Source organism: Heliconius melpomene, chromosome 15 (assembly GCF_056956725.1).
Source record: "Heliconius melpomene rosina isolate 202511_hmr_F chromosome 15, ASM5695672v1, whole genome shotgun sequence".
Lineage (NCBI taxonomy): Eukaryota > Metazoa > Arthropoda > Insecta > Lepidoptera > Nymphalidae > Heliconius > Heliconius melpomene.
The window spans coordinates 5,879,440-5,895,745 of NC_140403.1; the positions used below are offsets into that span (position 1 = coordinate 5,879,440).

Genomic DNA, 16,306 nt, shown 5'->3' on the forward strand with positions numbered 1-16,306 from the left:
ACAATATTTTTTTTGTCACTGACATGTCACTATACATTTCGCGACTGCGCGCACTTGCGATGACAGTGACGAAATTTTTTACATTTGATAAAATGGATCTCGAAGAGATGGTTGTCTGTGCATTTATATTAAGAAATAGAAAAAAAAGCAAACGTAGTAAATATTGGCTTTCAACTTTTCATTTGTCATAGAGCAATGGCCTCAACTCAATTTCGTCAATCAGTATTGTCATTGTCTATTTTATCTTCATGAAAACACACGTTTTGCCTTGGTGATGAACTTGACGCCATTATTGAAATAAAAATTCGGTGCTGCAATGCTACATGCTGCTGTTTCATGTTTATGCGGAAGACGACTAGTATGGAAACTGCAAGGGGGAGGAGGAACGAAGTGACATTTAGTTGCTAATGCGCGCACGGGCATACAAATCAATGGACGCGGTGACAGTTGCGTCACCGGCGTGTTGCCGTCCTCCGCGGACAAAAAGTCACCCAATTGTCACGTATCCAAATGCGCGCACCTTCATTAAGTGTGATGTACACGGTGACAGTGACGCAACAGTCACGGTGACAAAAATCACTAGTGCGCGCTATACCTTATAATTTTAAAGAAATAATGACATGATTAATATTTTTAATATTGCAAAATATAATATTGGCTGAATTAGCGACTGTCAAAGTCAAAGAAAAAAAGACAAAAAGAGAGGGAAGATGGCGGACGCGTCTCCTAATGGATGTTTGTTTAAAAATGCTTAGAGAAGTTTTAATTTATAATTAATATATATTTAGTAACATTTTATATATAAGAAGCATGTTAAGACTATTAATTCAGTTATAAGTGGTGACACTACAATTGTTTGTTTCGGAATACTTCGTCGGTAAGTTTTAATAATATATTATTAAAACAAAGAAAATTATTATTAATGCACATAACGCCTTAAATAAACAGAGATAAATGTTGTTCAATTAATTTAAAATTAAATAACAATAACTCTAGCAACCAATATTCAAAAAAAGTTTAAAGTCTTTCTGAAATTATATTTTCAAACCATGTAAGTAATTTTTGTGCGTAATGATTAGTGAATGCTTAAAATTATGAACGTCAAAACGAGAAGCCCTTTGAAAGAGAGTCAACAGAATTAAAAAAGTCTGGCATGAAGTGTGCGCTTGGGCTCAGACGAGTCTATTCATTGTGCTAAATAATAAAATCTGAGTCTTACTCTGCAAGGAAACTACCTCTTATTACGTGAATAAATTATTATGAAACTTAATTATATTTACGTCTGGTGCCCATATAAAATAGATACTTACATGGAATTATGGTTTTTGTAAATATTTTTTTTAGTAAAAAATTATAGAATATCAAAGTTTTTTCAGCTTCATGCTGTATCCCGCATGTGACAGGGTAGGTAGAGAGAACCTAATGTTAAAACACTCCGTTCCCCACTTCATGACAAACTTTCGAGGTATTGCATGATGAGTGGCGGAAGTCAACGCTATGCTTTTGTTTTGATACTAGAGTGAAAAAACGAAAATATCAATAAATAATAGTTTATTTTCCCGTGTGGGAATCGAACCTACAACCGTCGTGTTACAGTCACGTGCTTGTGTTACGCCACGACGGAGTCAAGTATTGGATTAGTTTCTTAAAAGATGGAGTATGGTGCAATAACAATTATTTGGAGTAGGAACTAACTTTGTATTACTAAAATATTTAAAATTCTTTTAACATTATTATTTCAATCAAATTTACGAACGATTTATCGGACCATATATGTAAATGTGGTTAACTTTACTTGAAAATCTATTATTTTATAGTGTCTATTTTTTAGTGTATAAGATATAAATAAATGAGAAATAAATAAAATAACATAACATTTAAAAAGAAAACATCAACAATATGTCTACCTATTTATAGTTGATTGCATTGTAAGCCCTCTAGAGGGAAGTACGGCGATTTAATCTGAAAAGAAAAGCCCCGACATTATAAGCTGTTGATAGCGAACGTTTTGATATTTTTCATCCGCCCCCGTAGCCGTCGTCAGGTGTACTTGACGATGATTTATATAGCATCTAAAATGAAAGAATTGAATGAATTTTAAACCCGTGATCCCGTTATTTTTCTATTTTGATATATTATGGTGGCAAATAATTTCTTACCCAAATAAATGTAATCTTGTTGCGATATGGCGTTGGTGATTTATATAAAGTCAACGAATTGTTTCGTTCGATTTTATATTGATATCGTATTTTAGAATTTATTATTATTTTATTTTATTTTATTTTTTAGTAGGTATATAAAATATTGGCGGTAAGCGTTTTCTTTCTCTAAATATTATTGGATTTAGACCGTCAAAAATATTAGTATGAAGAGAAAGAGCCTCTTTACCGAATGGAACAAAATTGTTGTGGGTTCGATCCCCAATCGAGAAAATGAAATATTTATTTCAATTCATATTTTCATTTCTTCGCTTTGGTGTAGAGGCAAAGCGCGGAGTTGATTTCCGCCACTCAACGCAATGTCTCCAGATTTCGGCGCAGAGTGGGGAATGAAGTATCCTTTGCCTACCCTGCTGTGTGCGGGATACAGCGTGAAGATGATTTATTTCCTAACTTATGTCTGTTACGAAATATAAAGAAGGATTAAGCGCGTCTCAAGAAGGGTTGAAAAAGTCTTAATTTTCTTGAAAAGTGTTAAAATTATTCCTTGAAAAAGAAAATCTAGATAAAAAGATGATATATTGAAGGTAATATTATAGATATTTAACATAATGGTATAATTCAAGTAGTCTAGAAGACTAGAAATCCAGTTACACGGATGACAGATATAATATTTCACATATAGTTACACTTACAATAAGTCCACATAGAAAATAAGTGAGGTGTTTGAGAGGGACTTCAAGGAACTTCAAGAATTGCCTTTTGTCGTCACGTTACCTCATCTTTCCGAATATTTTCAATAGTTCATGTGCATTACGTTATTTTAAATGTGTAAAATAAATTCATATATTCTAGTAAAATATATCCATTATGTTTCTAAATCAACTGTTATTCTGACAAGTGCATTTGCTGCAATTTAAAATACAATGAGATTTAACAGCTTAAAATGTAAATAACGCTATGCCGTGCTCTGTAAATAACGTTACACATTATTAGTTCAAGTCAAGCTAAAGTACGAAGCTTACAGAAAGAATATCTTTCATGTCTGATAGTCCCATATAAAATATATACATAAATAAATATACTTTTATAATATTTATAATTAATTATCTTGGTAGCAAGGCGAGTGTATCATAAAATTCCAGTATGTTTATCAACAGCGGTTTTGTGGTCATTAGCTAAGAGTACGCGTACTCATTATATTTTACAACCGGTCTAGAGAATAACCCTTTAATGCGCTTGCGGGGTCTTAATGGCCGCTATAATGCTCTTTAACGTCACATTAATTATCGCCGCGTTTACGTGATAGGAGATTGAGTTAACAAGATTTTGTAGTATTATTATTAGAGGTCATTTGTGAGAGAAAAATTTTATGACACATCATAATTAGCTCTTATGGTGGTTGGGAACTCGTTCTTTGCTTAAGGTTAAAATAAAATTGCATAAAATACTAATATAAAAAAATAACCAATTAATTTATAATTTTATAATAACAATTTCATCATGGAAATTGATTTATAATCGACTCCCAGATCCGGCAATCATTAATTAAGCCGATTATTATTATTTTTTAAAAAAAGTAAACAAGCCCAATAGCTCATTATTGAGGAGTCTGGACCTCTTTAAATTATGCGGTGTCCCTGGTAAAGATTTAATTGATTGAAGATTTACTTATAGGTCCCGTAATTTTTATAATTAAAATAATACTAAATTAAATAATACGAAAACATTGTCTGTCCAGAGTATTTCGTGTGCAGCTAAACAAAAAAAATGCAAATTTAAGAAATTAGATGTTCAATTCGAAATTAAATGCGAACGAAGGTGCGGCCATAAACCAGTATATATATAAAGTTTATAATTTTTTAATTAAAAAAAACTGTTTTGGCCAAAGCATGTATATATAAATATAAATATATATTCAATAACAATACTTAAATCGTTATAAATGAAACGTAAACAGAACGCGCTTGTCTGGTTTCACTAACAATTTGTTTTTGGCACTGCGTATTGAAGCCACGCATAAGTCACAGTAGTAGGCAATCTAAAAAACCGTACCCATCAATCTATCTTTAAAGGGTTGTGCCCTGTAAATAGTATTTACTGAGGGCAGAACGGTAATAAATTACGAGTGCAAGAGGGATGTATAAGATTATTTAAAAGCAGTTTTGTTTCTATTGAGACTTTTAACTTAAGTTATAGGTAATAAGTTATAAGTAATGATATAAAAATATGTATTTTAATACCATTCTCGTAATAATTTGTTTGTTTATCTTTATATGTACATATATAAATAGTTTCCTTAATTATAGACATGAGCATATTTCAAAATATTTTCTTTCATGTAAACTTTTATTTTTATTTTCAGAGGTATTTTTTTGTTAGTAAAATTAATATGTGCAGCGCAAGACTATTCCGAGGTCATGCTGGCCCCCCTATTTCTACCCCCATAATAGCTTAAATTAATTACTAATTCTAATGACAAATTAGGAGACTCGTGTAGTTATTATTAATAATTTGTTTTTAAAATATATAAAATATAATCCAACGATAAAATTAGTTAAAGAATAAACCAAAAAAAAATGTGAAATACTTGTTATTGATTTGAATATAACTTTTGCAAGAAGAAAAAAATATAAAAGATTTAACTTTCAACAACCATCGTAGTTTGTAGCGCAAATCGCGAAAACTTTAATCTTTCCAACTGAAAGCTACTAGAATATGTATGCGTTCACACTTTGTGGATAAAAATTCAAAACAATAACACTTCTTCTTTAACAAAGTATGGAAAATAAAAAAGAGTTTTTATTTGAGAGTTGAATTTATTATATTTATTTTTCTTGTAACATATAAATAAGTTTGTTTTGAGTAGTTTAATTTTTACCAATCATTACATTCAGCCGAAAGTTGTTCAGCACGTTAGTGTTTTTTATTCTATTTAGAAATAAATAATTATAAAAAACACTTAGGAAAATTGATCTACCTATATGAAATAAAGAATGAAGCGTAAACTTTTAAAAACATATTTAAACCTTCATATTTTAAAATAACTACGAAATATTATTCGTCATATCGTTCTAATTCTAAATAACTACTTCAGCTCAATTTCATAAAAATCCCTCGAGATGCATCTCAGATTTAGGCCAGTGATTTTGAATTTTTTCATACTTTAGATTTAAATTCTACAAAATGTCGGGGGAGGTTATTATTTTGTATTTAATCTTTTAGATTTTTTTTACATGGATATTATAGATTATATTATATCACATATATCATTTAAATTGAAATGTAAAATACCTATTTAGAAATTGAAAAGAAAATATAATTATATATTTTTATCAAGTTATTTGAAATTTAGTTCCCAGACATAGAAATTTGCTTTAGACATAAATAAAAATCTAAAAGTAAATCAACATTATTACAATAGTATTTTGCTCAAATCGGTAAAGAATAAATCAAATCTTACCAACAAAGCACTTTACAAACATCTTGCGTAGATTTTACGTGTATTTTACATTATTCCCCTTTTCTGCTGAAACACAACGCGTGGACACTTTTCCCCCAGGGGGCGCTCGTGTAGTTTATTGACATTTACTTTCGTAGCTAAACATGTCGACGCGACGGAGGCATTCTCGGGTTAACTCTCGCATAACGCGTCCCAGCTTCACTCTAGTCGCGTTTTATTAGCTATGAGTGAAATTGTTTAAAAATATGTTTTTACCTACGACTCGTTACGTTAGTTTGTTTGGTAGCTAGCGATCCACTCGCGGCTTCGCCCGCTTGAACTATTCGAGAATTTATTTACTAACCTGAATTACTTACTTACTTAATCTAATAACATTATCATTTTTTAGGCAATATGTTAAAAAATAAATAAAACAATTATTTTACGGTAATTTAGAAAATAGAAATAATTTATATGGATATAGCTTTTTTATTTATGAACCGATGGAAAAGAAACAAACACTATAATCATTATTTAGGCTGCTATTACGTTGTCAAATGCTCTCAATAACAATTTTTCTCATATACGAGTATCTTCATGTACCATTCACTAGCTACGATCTTGTTGTTGTTGTTCTTTAATTATGGCGATCCGAGCGTGCCAGTTCAGCACTAATCACTTCGCCAATGTCACGTTGAATGGAAAACACACAAAGGAGAGTGTACGGTAAAGAGACAATATTACGCAATAGTAGATGCACGTTAAAAAGAGATCCAGCTAAGATACTGCCTTCTCCTATAAGATAAACAGAAATTATACACAATATATACATAATAAAGGGTTAGTAATAGATTATATTTTACAAAATTGTTAGCTTATACTATAATATTATTAGATCTAATATATTTACATAAGAATTTACACAAAGGAGTATATACAAACATTAACAGACACTGAACATTAAGGGGACGGGGAACTATATGAGGAAGGACATCATACAAGGGACGAATTAACTTTGGACATGTGAAAAGGATATGGGAAGGGGAACCTTCGTCCAGGCCACACTCACACAGTGAGTGGTCCCTGACCCTGATCTTAGCTAGGTGAACAGGTGTACATGCATGCCCAAGGCGCAAACGACAAATAGTTGATATAATCCTCCGTTCAGCAAATTTTTGAGAAAAAAACCATGGTCGCCTTGGGATATTGGGTTGGATAGTAGCATAATACTTACCTTTCTGAGTTTTTGTTAATTCATAGAATTCAGACCAGGACACATCCAAGTGAGTTAATGCAAGAGACAACAAATCCTGGGCCGAAATAAAAAAGTTATCTAAATTACCACACTGGATGGCCAATTTTGCGCAGGAGTCTGCAGATTCATTCCCACTGATTCCAGAATGCCCTGGAATCCATGCCAAAGTAACATCCAAGCCCTTTAGATAACATGAGTACAGTTCTTCACGAATCCTTAAAATAATTGAAGACCTTAATTTACTATGAAATGGATTTCTCTTGATAGCCAATATGCAACTTAATGAGTCTGTAAGTAAGCTACGATCTTATTATAAGTGTAGTGTTTGTACACAATGTCACTGTCACATGACACTGTCACAATGACACTGTCTCGAGCTAAGGGATGCGGGGTGCGCGTCATTACCGCGCGAGCCACGGGCGAGAGCGGACGCGGCGCTTGCGCACATCCTTAGTTGGCGAGCCAGTGCATCATAGACCACACAACAAGTGGCGACGAGGACAAGGGTTGGTCAAAATATATTATAATAATACTAAATAAAAAAAAAAAATTTGGTAATAAAGACAAAGTAATATATGTTTGGTCAGTGAAAAGCAAAATTAGCAAGATTGTTTGTTGTTTACGGTTAAGTTTCAATGTAATATAATTAAGTAAATCTTTTACCTCTGCATACCATGGTGATATTATAATTATCTTTGGTTGCAGCATTTATAAGTTTTGATAAATAATTATTAGAAGTGGGGTAGATTCTTGTTGGAATCATATTTTAAAGTGGGTGTAAATGTGAAATGATATTATACTAGGATGAATTCAACTCGAGTCACATATATTATCCAATTATTGATCAATAAATGAAATGAATGAAATATAAAAATAAATGTATTATATCATGAAATAGTGTGATTGCTATATATTTATATATTTCTCATGTATAATATGTCACGGTGATATTTTCTTGTAGCAATAGATTAGTAGTAATAAGTAATAATATTAATTCATTTACAGTAATTTTATTAAAAAAAATAAATAATAATAATTGTAATAATCAGAAAACAAAAGCAATTAAACATTAGGGTATTATAACAATTAAAATGTATTTATTATATGTCATTATTGTAATTCTATTTATTTAAAATTTTAATTTAAATTAGGTATAAAAAATAGCGTTATAAAAAGATATTTTGATTGATTATATTCAATTGGTTATTGGAGTATTACCCCAATTGAGTGGTAAATACTTGGTACAAATGTACCCTCATTAAATTGGAAATATTTGGTACAAATGTACCTCCATTAGATTGGAAATACTTGGTACAAATGTACCTCCATTAAATTGGAAATACTTGGTACAAATGTACCTCCATTAAATTGGAAATACTTGGTACAAATGTACCTCCATTAAATTGGATATATTTGGTACAAATGTACCCTCATTAAATTAAAAATACTTGGTACAAATGTACCTCCATTAAATTGGATATATTTGGTACAAATGTACCCTCATTAAATATAAAATATTTAGTATAAATGTTCGTTCATTCGATTAGGTGCTTTCAATTTTAGGTCACCCCACACTGTCATCATGATCATGTCTGGCAACTTACCGTTATTAGAAAAACTTGATTTAGAGGGTGATAATGCATCATTAGGACAGCGATGGGAAAAGTGGAAACGGTCCTTAAGCATATACTTAGAGGCAACAGATATTACGACACCAGTAAAGAAAAGGGCGACATTGCTATTACTTGGTGGGCCAAACCTACAAGAAATATTCTATAACTTACCAGGGGCTAATACGGAACCTACTAATAACAACAATGTTTTTGAAATAGCGATACAGAAGCTAAATGATTATTTTACTCCTAAACAGAGCAAGGTTTACGAAAGGCATGTCTTCCGCCTAATTAGGCAAGTGGAGGGAGAGAAATTTGAAAAATTTGTTGTGAGGTTAAGGAATCAGGCGGAGAAATGTCAATTTGATAAACCAGAAGAGCATTTGATAGACCAAGTAACAGAGAAATGTCTATCAACAGACTTAAGGAAGAAAATATTGACAATAGGTGACAGTATAACGTTAGACAAGATAATAACGGAAGCTAATACGCTAGAAACTGTTAATAGACAGTTAGAAGAATATGGACAGCAAAACAAGAACCACGACGTTAACGCTATTATCCCTGCCAAAGGGAATAGAGATACTTCGAGATCCGACATCACAAAATTCAGAAATTTTCCAGACAAAACGTGCGGAAGGTGTGGTAGTTTTAAGCACACATCAGAAGGAAAGAACTGCCCAGCCATAGGAAAAACTTGTCATTTATGCGGCAAGTTAGGACATTTTCGACAATACTGCAAGACACAACTACAAAGGAAGCGGAAAATAGTTGAACGCGATACACAAAAAGAAGGGAGACTATCGAAACAACGGAAGAAACGGAAAGAAATTGATAATGTTATAGAAGAAGAAGAAGAAGTTGATTACGTTTTTAATATTAACAACGACGCGAATATATTATGTGATATTGGAGGTGTAAAAATAAAGATGTTAATCGATTCTGGCTCAAAATACAATTTAATTACAGATCAGACATGAACAAAGTTAAAAGAAGAAGGAGTGACATACTTAAGCCAAAACAATAATCCTGGGAAAACACTTTTGGCATATGGCAGTAAAACTCCCCTAGACATTTTAGGGTCATTTGAGACAACTATTAAGGTTAATAACCGTGAAGAGAACGCTCATTTATACGTTATCATAAATGGATCCAGAAACTTACTGGGTAAAGATAGTGCCGTTAAACTTGGTGTCCTGAAGCTAGGGGTTGATGTAAATCAAGTGAAGAATGAGCCGTTTCCGAAATTTAAAGATGTTTTGGTACAAATACCAATCGACGACTTGCAAAAACCTGTTTCTCAACCGTATCGACGAATACCTATACCAATTGAAGGGAAGATTGAACGGAAAATCAAAGAATTATTAGAAAATGACATTATAGAAGAAGTTCATGAACCATCAAAATGGATTTCTCCTATAGTGCCAATACTGAAAGATAATGGAGAATTACGTCTATGTGTAGACATGAGACGTGCCAACACGGCCATTATGCGGGAGAACCATCCCTTACCTTCGATGGAACACCTTTTGCCAAAGATTAGGAAAGCCAAGTTCTTTACTAAGCTGGATATTAAGAACGCTTTCCACCAATTGGAACTCCATCCAGACTCAAGGCACATCACAACTTTTATTAGTCCTAAGGGTCTTTACCGGTATAAGCGCCTTATGTTTGGTATTTCCTGTGCTCCTGAAATATTTCAAAAGACTGGAAAAAATCCTTCTAAAATGTGATGGTGCTATAAATTTCATCGACGATATTTTGATTTATGGGCGGACAGAACAAGAACATGATTTGCGTCTTCAAAGAGTATTACGAGTATTAAAAGAAAATAATGTTCTCCTTAACAATGACAAATGTTTATATAAGGTTAAACAAGTCAGTTTTCTGGGACATGAATTGACTTCAGAGGGTGTCAGGCCCTTAAACAAATATATAGAGAGTGTAGCCCATTTTAGGGTTCCGAAAACCGTAGAGGAACTACAAAGCTTTTTGGGTCTTGTAAATTACATTAACAAATGGATTCCTAATATGGCTACAACGACTGAACCATTAAAGCAGCTATTGAGACAAAAATTTGGCAAAAATGCAAATATAGAAGATTTTTGGACTACTGAACAAGACCATGTTTTCACCTCATTAAAAGATACGTTATCGGAAATTAAGACACTTGGTTATTATGATGTGAATGATAAAACTCAAGTCATAGCTGATGCTAGCCCAGTAGGATTAGGTGCAGTCTTGGTACAAATTGATAATAAAGGTCCTAGAATTATTGCATACGGAAACCGCACGCTGACAGACTGCGAACGAAGATATAGTCAAACTGAAAAAGAAGCTCTTGCTTTGGTATGGGCTATAGAACACTTTAATGTGTTTTTGTTTGGTAAAGAGTTTGACCTTATCACGGACCATAAGCCGTTGGAGATTTTGTTTGGAGCAAAATCAAAACCATGTGCTAGAATAGAGCGATGGGTTTTGAGGCTTCAGGCTTACCGATATAATATTAAATATAAGCCTGGTAAGTCGAATATAGCAGACTCGCTGTCGCGGTTGTGCAAATATGCGAATTACCCAAAGACCAAAAGTGATGAACATGTTCATCAAATCGTGGAGAATGCAAGACCTCGTGCAATTTCTATGAACGAGATTAAGATACACTCAGAAGGAGACATGGAAATACTCAAAGTGAAAAGAGGCATTTACAATAATGAATGGGACGATAGTGTAAAAGGATATAAAATTTTTGAAAATGAACTGTGTTTCTTTGATAATATACTTTTAAGAGGTAATAGGCTGGTCATACCATCTCGGCTTCGAAAAAACGTTTTAGATGCAGCACACGAGGGCCACCCAGGGATCGTGGCAATGAAGGGTCGTTTGAGATGCAAAGTATGGTGGCCAAGGATAGATAAGGATGCAGAGACCTTAGTGAAGAGTTGTAAGGGTTGTACACTGGTTGGGTTGCCAAATCCACCTGCTCCTATGAAGCGTCGTGAACTGCCGGAAGCACCGTGGTTAGATATTGCCATGGATTTGCTCGGTCCATTACCAAGCGGTGATTATCTTTTAGTTGTAGTGGATTATTATAGCCGCTATAAGGAACTGAAAATCACTAAAACCATAACTAGCGCTGTTATAATCAGATTATTAAAAGAAATATTTAGCCGATTAGGCTATCCTTCATCAATCACAGCGGACAACGGACGACAGTTTGTTAGTGACGAGTTCAAAACTTTCTGTAAAGATTGTAACATACTGCTATTTAATACTATCCCCTACTGGCCTCAGCAAAATGGCGAGGTAGAAAGACAAAACAGAGACATATTAAAGCGTTTAAAGATTGGCAAACTCGAAAATAAAGATTTACAAGAATGCCTAAACGAATACCTCATGATGTATAATTCGACACCTCATTCAGTGACCGGAAAAACACCGACAGAGTTATTCTTCAAAAGACTAAACAAAGATAAGATTCCAACATTTCAAGACATAAGTAATGAAATTGATGACACAGAGATAAGAGACAAGGACAGACAACAAAAAGAAAAAGGAAAAGATTATAGTGATAAAAGAAGGAATGCCCGGGATTCAGATTTAAATGAAGGAGACAAAGTGTATATAAAAGAAATTAACAAAACAAATAAGCTTACTTTAAATTATAATCCAACACCACACATTGTGGAGAGTACAAGAAATGGAGACACAACAATCAGGAACGAAGAAACTGGACAAACTCTAAGAAGGAACATATTACATTTAAAAAGAATAGAAGGGCAATGGAAAGCTATAGGTGAGAACCAAGAAGACGAAATTGTTGACTCTGGAGAAAGTGGAACACAATAAATTAATGAAGTTGGAAACGATTTAATTAATTATACATGGTTGATTTAGCGTTACTAATTAAATTGTAATATGACTAAATTATGTACACTTACTAAGTTATATTAAAGTTTTGATAAGGAAGGGATGTAGTGTTTGTACACAATGTCACTGTCACATGACACTGTCACAATGGCACTGTCTCGAGCTAAGGGATGCGGGGTGCGCGTCATTACCGCGCGAGCCACGGGCGAGAGCGGACGCGGCGCTTGCGCACATCCTTAGTTGGCGAGCCAGTGCATCATAGACGACACAACAATAAGTATAGACAGAGGAAAGGTAAAAATATTATAATTAAGATATTTTTCATTCGTTTTCTTCACCAATGATGCTTCACTTCACTCTAGGTTTTTTTGTCTACTTTGATTTATGTTGGATAGAGCGTGAAACAATTAAACTGATTAACTATTAATAGTGTCTATTTAAGTCCTTTTATTATATTAGTACTTAATATCCATTAAAGTAATTAAAAAAAAAATCTATTAATTAAAAACCCGTTATTATAACATACTTAAAATTTTCAATAATTTACTTACAATATATATTTTTTTATGAAATTCAGTATTATCATTGTAATTTGTATTCTTATGTCTTATAAAGTTACCTTGAACCAACATCTAAAAGATCCGTAAATGCTGACTCAGAATAGTCTTATAGCCTATAATGTCAGCCGGTTCAATACCAATCTAAGTTTTGGCTCCTAGAAATACACTTGGCGCCGACACAAGTGGACCAATAACAAATAAGTGTACCATAAAGAAGGATTGTCGATTGTAAGACTTACAGATGCTTCAAAAAGTTGTGAGGTAAACGTTCAAAGTGTATTATGTGAAAATGTGGAATATTAAATATTTAAAGATTTTCATAAGTGTTGAAAGGGGAACGGAAATATTTTATCTAACGTGTTGAAAATATAATTTTCATGAAAAGTGAAATAAGAGAGAGAGAAATTTAACTTAATGTTAAGTAATGCACCGTTCTCAACTTCACCTACAAAAATTGGAAGATCTATATGAATGTCGAGTTTACTCATAATAAAATGCAAAACAATTGATACCTTCGAGCAAAAAGTGGAGAACGGAGTGTCTTCTGATAAGTGAATATCAATAAATAAATATACCATACACATATTTTGCCATCGAGTACTTAACTGAAATATATTTTACGTTAGGTATGTAAAAAAAGTAAAAAAAAAACGAGATTTCTCTAGAGGTATATTGTAAGTAGGTTAAGTTGGCCTAAATTGGCGCACTCGGTAAGCGAATGGCAATACAAAATAGGTCATCGTGGCGCAGTAGCATGAGCCTGCGACTGTGAACGCGACGGTTGTGGGTTCGATTCCCACTTAAGGGAGGGAAAAATTTAATACTTCATTTCCTCGCTCTAGATACTAGGTTCCCAAGTTGCCTCTGCCTACCCTATTGCATTCGTGATACAATGTGAAAGCTAATACAATAGAAAATTTACAGTATACTCTTATACAATGTTTGATAAAATTTATTCTATATAAATATATATAAAAAAAAAATTGTAATGCAATACATATTTTTATTTCTATTTCGTTCGTTATATTTTTTCGTTTTTACTTTTGTGACATTTGTCACCTAAAATTCGAATAAAGACTTGCAAAACAAAAGATGTATGCATTATGCATGAGCCTCGCGCGTCACGTCCACGTTTTCATCATGTACGCACTCCATGGCACCAAGAATGAAATACCATTTTTCATATAGAAATTATACTCGTAGTGTAAAAAATTAAACAATACAGTGAAATAGTAAGAATGAAACATTTCTGTTGAGAACGCTTTTGTTTAATTTTCACACTCGTTTTATATGTAATTTAATAAATTGTCAGTTCCACTTTCCTAAATTAAATTTGGATGTTTTTAGCTTAAAATCTGTTTAGTTTATAAAATTTTACTATGGCTAATTATATTCTTTTTAATTAAAATTTTATATTAATCTATATATCTATTTCTTATGAAATCTTATTAAAATATCAATTGATAATGCCAATATTGATGTTTACAAGAGTCTAAGTAGGAGTTTTTCTTAATAAATGTGTTAAGATAAGAAGTCAATTAATAATCTTTATAAATAAAATTTACTTATTGGAATGTCATAATATAAAAGCTGTTTTTGAAGTTTAATTGGTTGACTTCTAAAATTTCTGCACTCTAACTTTGATTAAGTTTTGCATAACGTAGTTCCTACAAACTTTCGAATATATGAATAGATAATTTTAATATTATTAGAGACAATGTTAATTATTTATGAGTATATTGATAATCATTATTATTTATATATTTTTTAACTTCACCTGTAACCCGGATACAGCAGGGTAGGCATAAGGAACATAGTGTTAAGACACTCTGTTAAACACTTTCCGCCGAATTTTCGAGGCATTACGTATTGGTTTCGGAACTCAACGCTATAAAATTCAAAAAAAAATAAATTAACTTCACGCTATATATATATGGCATTGCGTGTTGAGTGGTGGAGCTTAACGCCGCGCTTTGCCACGACACCAGAACGACCACCACAAATAGAAAAATACATTTAAATAAATGTTTCCATTAAAAAAAAAAAAAAAAATTTTTTGATTGTCCTAAAAAAAGAAACAAGGCCCACTACAAATGTTAAACAATGTGTCGCTTATAATGGCGTTTAACATAAATTAGGGCAACTAAAATGGCGTACAGCGGCGTGTAGCGGTGCGGGTTGGCAATGTTGGCGTCGTAGTGATAGAGACCGCTCGCCTGCCAAATGGCCCTGGCCGCTTATCATTTGGATTACTTCTAGCGCGGCCACAATATACAATGTGAATGTGATTTTTGAAAACCTTTAATGAGAAAGTGTAATTTTATATTTGTGTCATGCCGTATCCCGCATATGGACAGAGTAGGCAGAGGTAACCTGGTGTTCAGACACTTCGTTCTCCTTTTTCCGCCTTATTCTGAAGGCATTGCGTGTTGAGTGGGGTGTTGCGTTAGATATTTCATTTCCTCGAGTTGGAAATGAATCCACAACCCATCGCACCACGAAAGTTTTATTTGAAACCCAGAATACGGCTTATTCATTTTGAAATAAAATTTTATTCCACATTGATACTGTTATTGTGAACTTTATAAATGAGTTTAGAAAATGCGACATTAAATGATAAGAATCTTGGCGCTACGCTAGTTGTGCATTTCTTTTCATAATTGTTGCAAAAGCTATTTCCTTGAACTATTCTCAATGTTTGTGTAAATGACTTTTTATTTACATTCCTGGCTGCCGTCGGAACATTAGAGAATTTTGTCCACCGCTGGCTAGATCGTCCAGATGCAACCACTGACCGAACTGTCTGTGCTTATTTAAGAACTTTGTGGTATTAAACATGGCGAACTATTTTAACTGCTGCAATATTGAGCGTTTTTATTTTTTTATTCTTTTTTCAGGTTCACGTTTTATCCCTCATATAGCAGGGTAAGCAGAGGAACCCTAGTGTTAAGACACTACGCTCCCCATTTTCCCCTAAATTTTTGAGGCATTCGATCGATCTCAACGTAAAAAAAAATTAAAATACTAAATATTTAATTTCCTCAAGTGGGAATCGAACCCACTATCTGTCGCATTTACAGTTACACACTTGGGCCCTTTGCCACGACTGGCATCTGGAAGTTATTACGAAACATTTACAAATAAAGTGACTTACATCAGCTTAAATATTAAATCTCTTAACAACAACAGACAATTAACAATGAATAATTGTCCGTTATTCGTAATCGCATTATTTGCCATTCCTGGCAGGAAAATTATATTGGAAATTAAATTTTAAAACATCGAATTTCTCGCAATTAAAACCCGGGACATAATTTATATGAAATTTTAAATACTTATAAGGCCGTAATAACTATAATTATCCAGTGGTAGTTAAGCTTCATTCAAATTGCTTTATTTTCACGCACCAG

At 32.9% G+C, this 16,306-nt stretch overlaps 1 protein-coding gene across 1 annotated transcript; it reads left to right on the plus strand.

Annotated features, from left to right (window-relative positions):
• Positions 1-8,285: 8,285 nt before the first annotated feature.
• Positions 8,286-10,202, plus strand: LOC146531472 (uncharacterized). Its single transcript, XM_085198569.1, has 2 exons — positions 8,286-9,384; positions 9,550-10,202. Exons 1-2 carry the CDS (start codon positions 8,439-8,441, stop codon positions 10,200-10,202), a joined length of 1,599 nt encoding a protein of 532 aa, XP_085054695.1. The 5' UTR covers positions 8,286-8,438.
• Positions 10,203-16,306: the final 6,104 nt, after the last annotated feature.

Bases quoted from the DNA above. Each gene is read 5' to 3' on its own strand.
- LOC146531472 (XM_085198569.1), top strand. From the start codon at position 8,439: ATGATCATGTCTGGCAACTTACCGTTATTAGAAAAACTTGATTTAGAG. The intron at 9,385-9,549 runs GTGTAAAAATAA...TAGACATTTTAG, and splicing joins TATATTATGTGATATTGGAG to GGTCATTTGAGACAACTATT.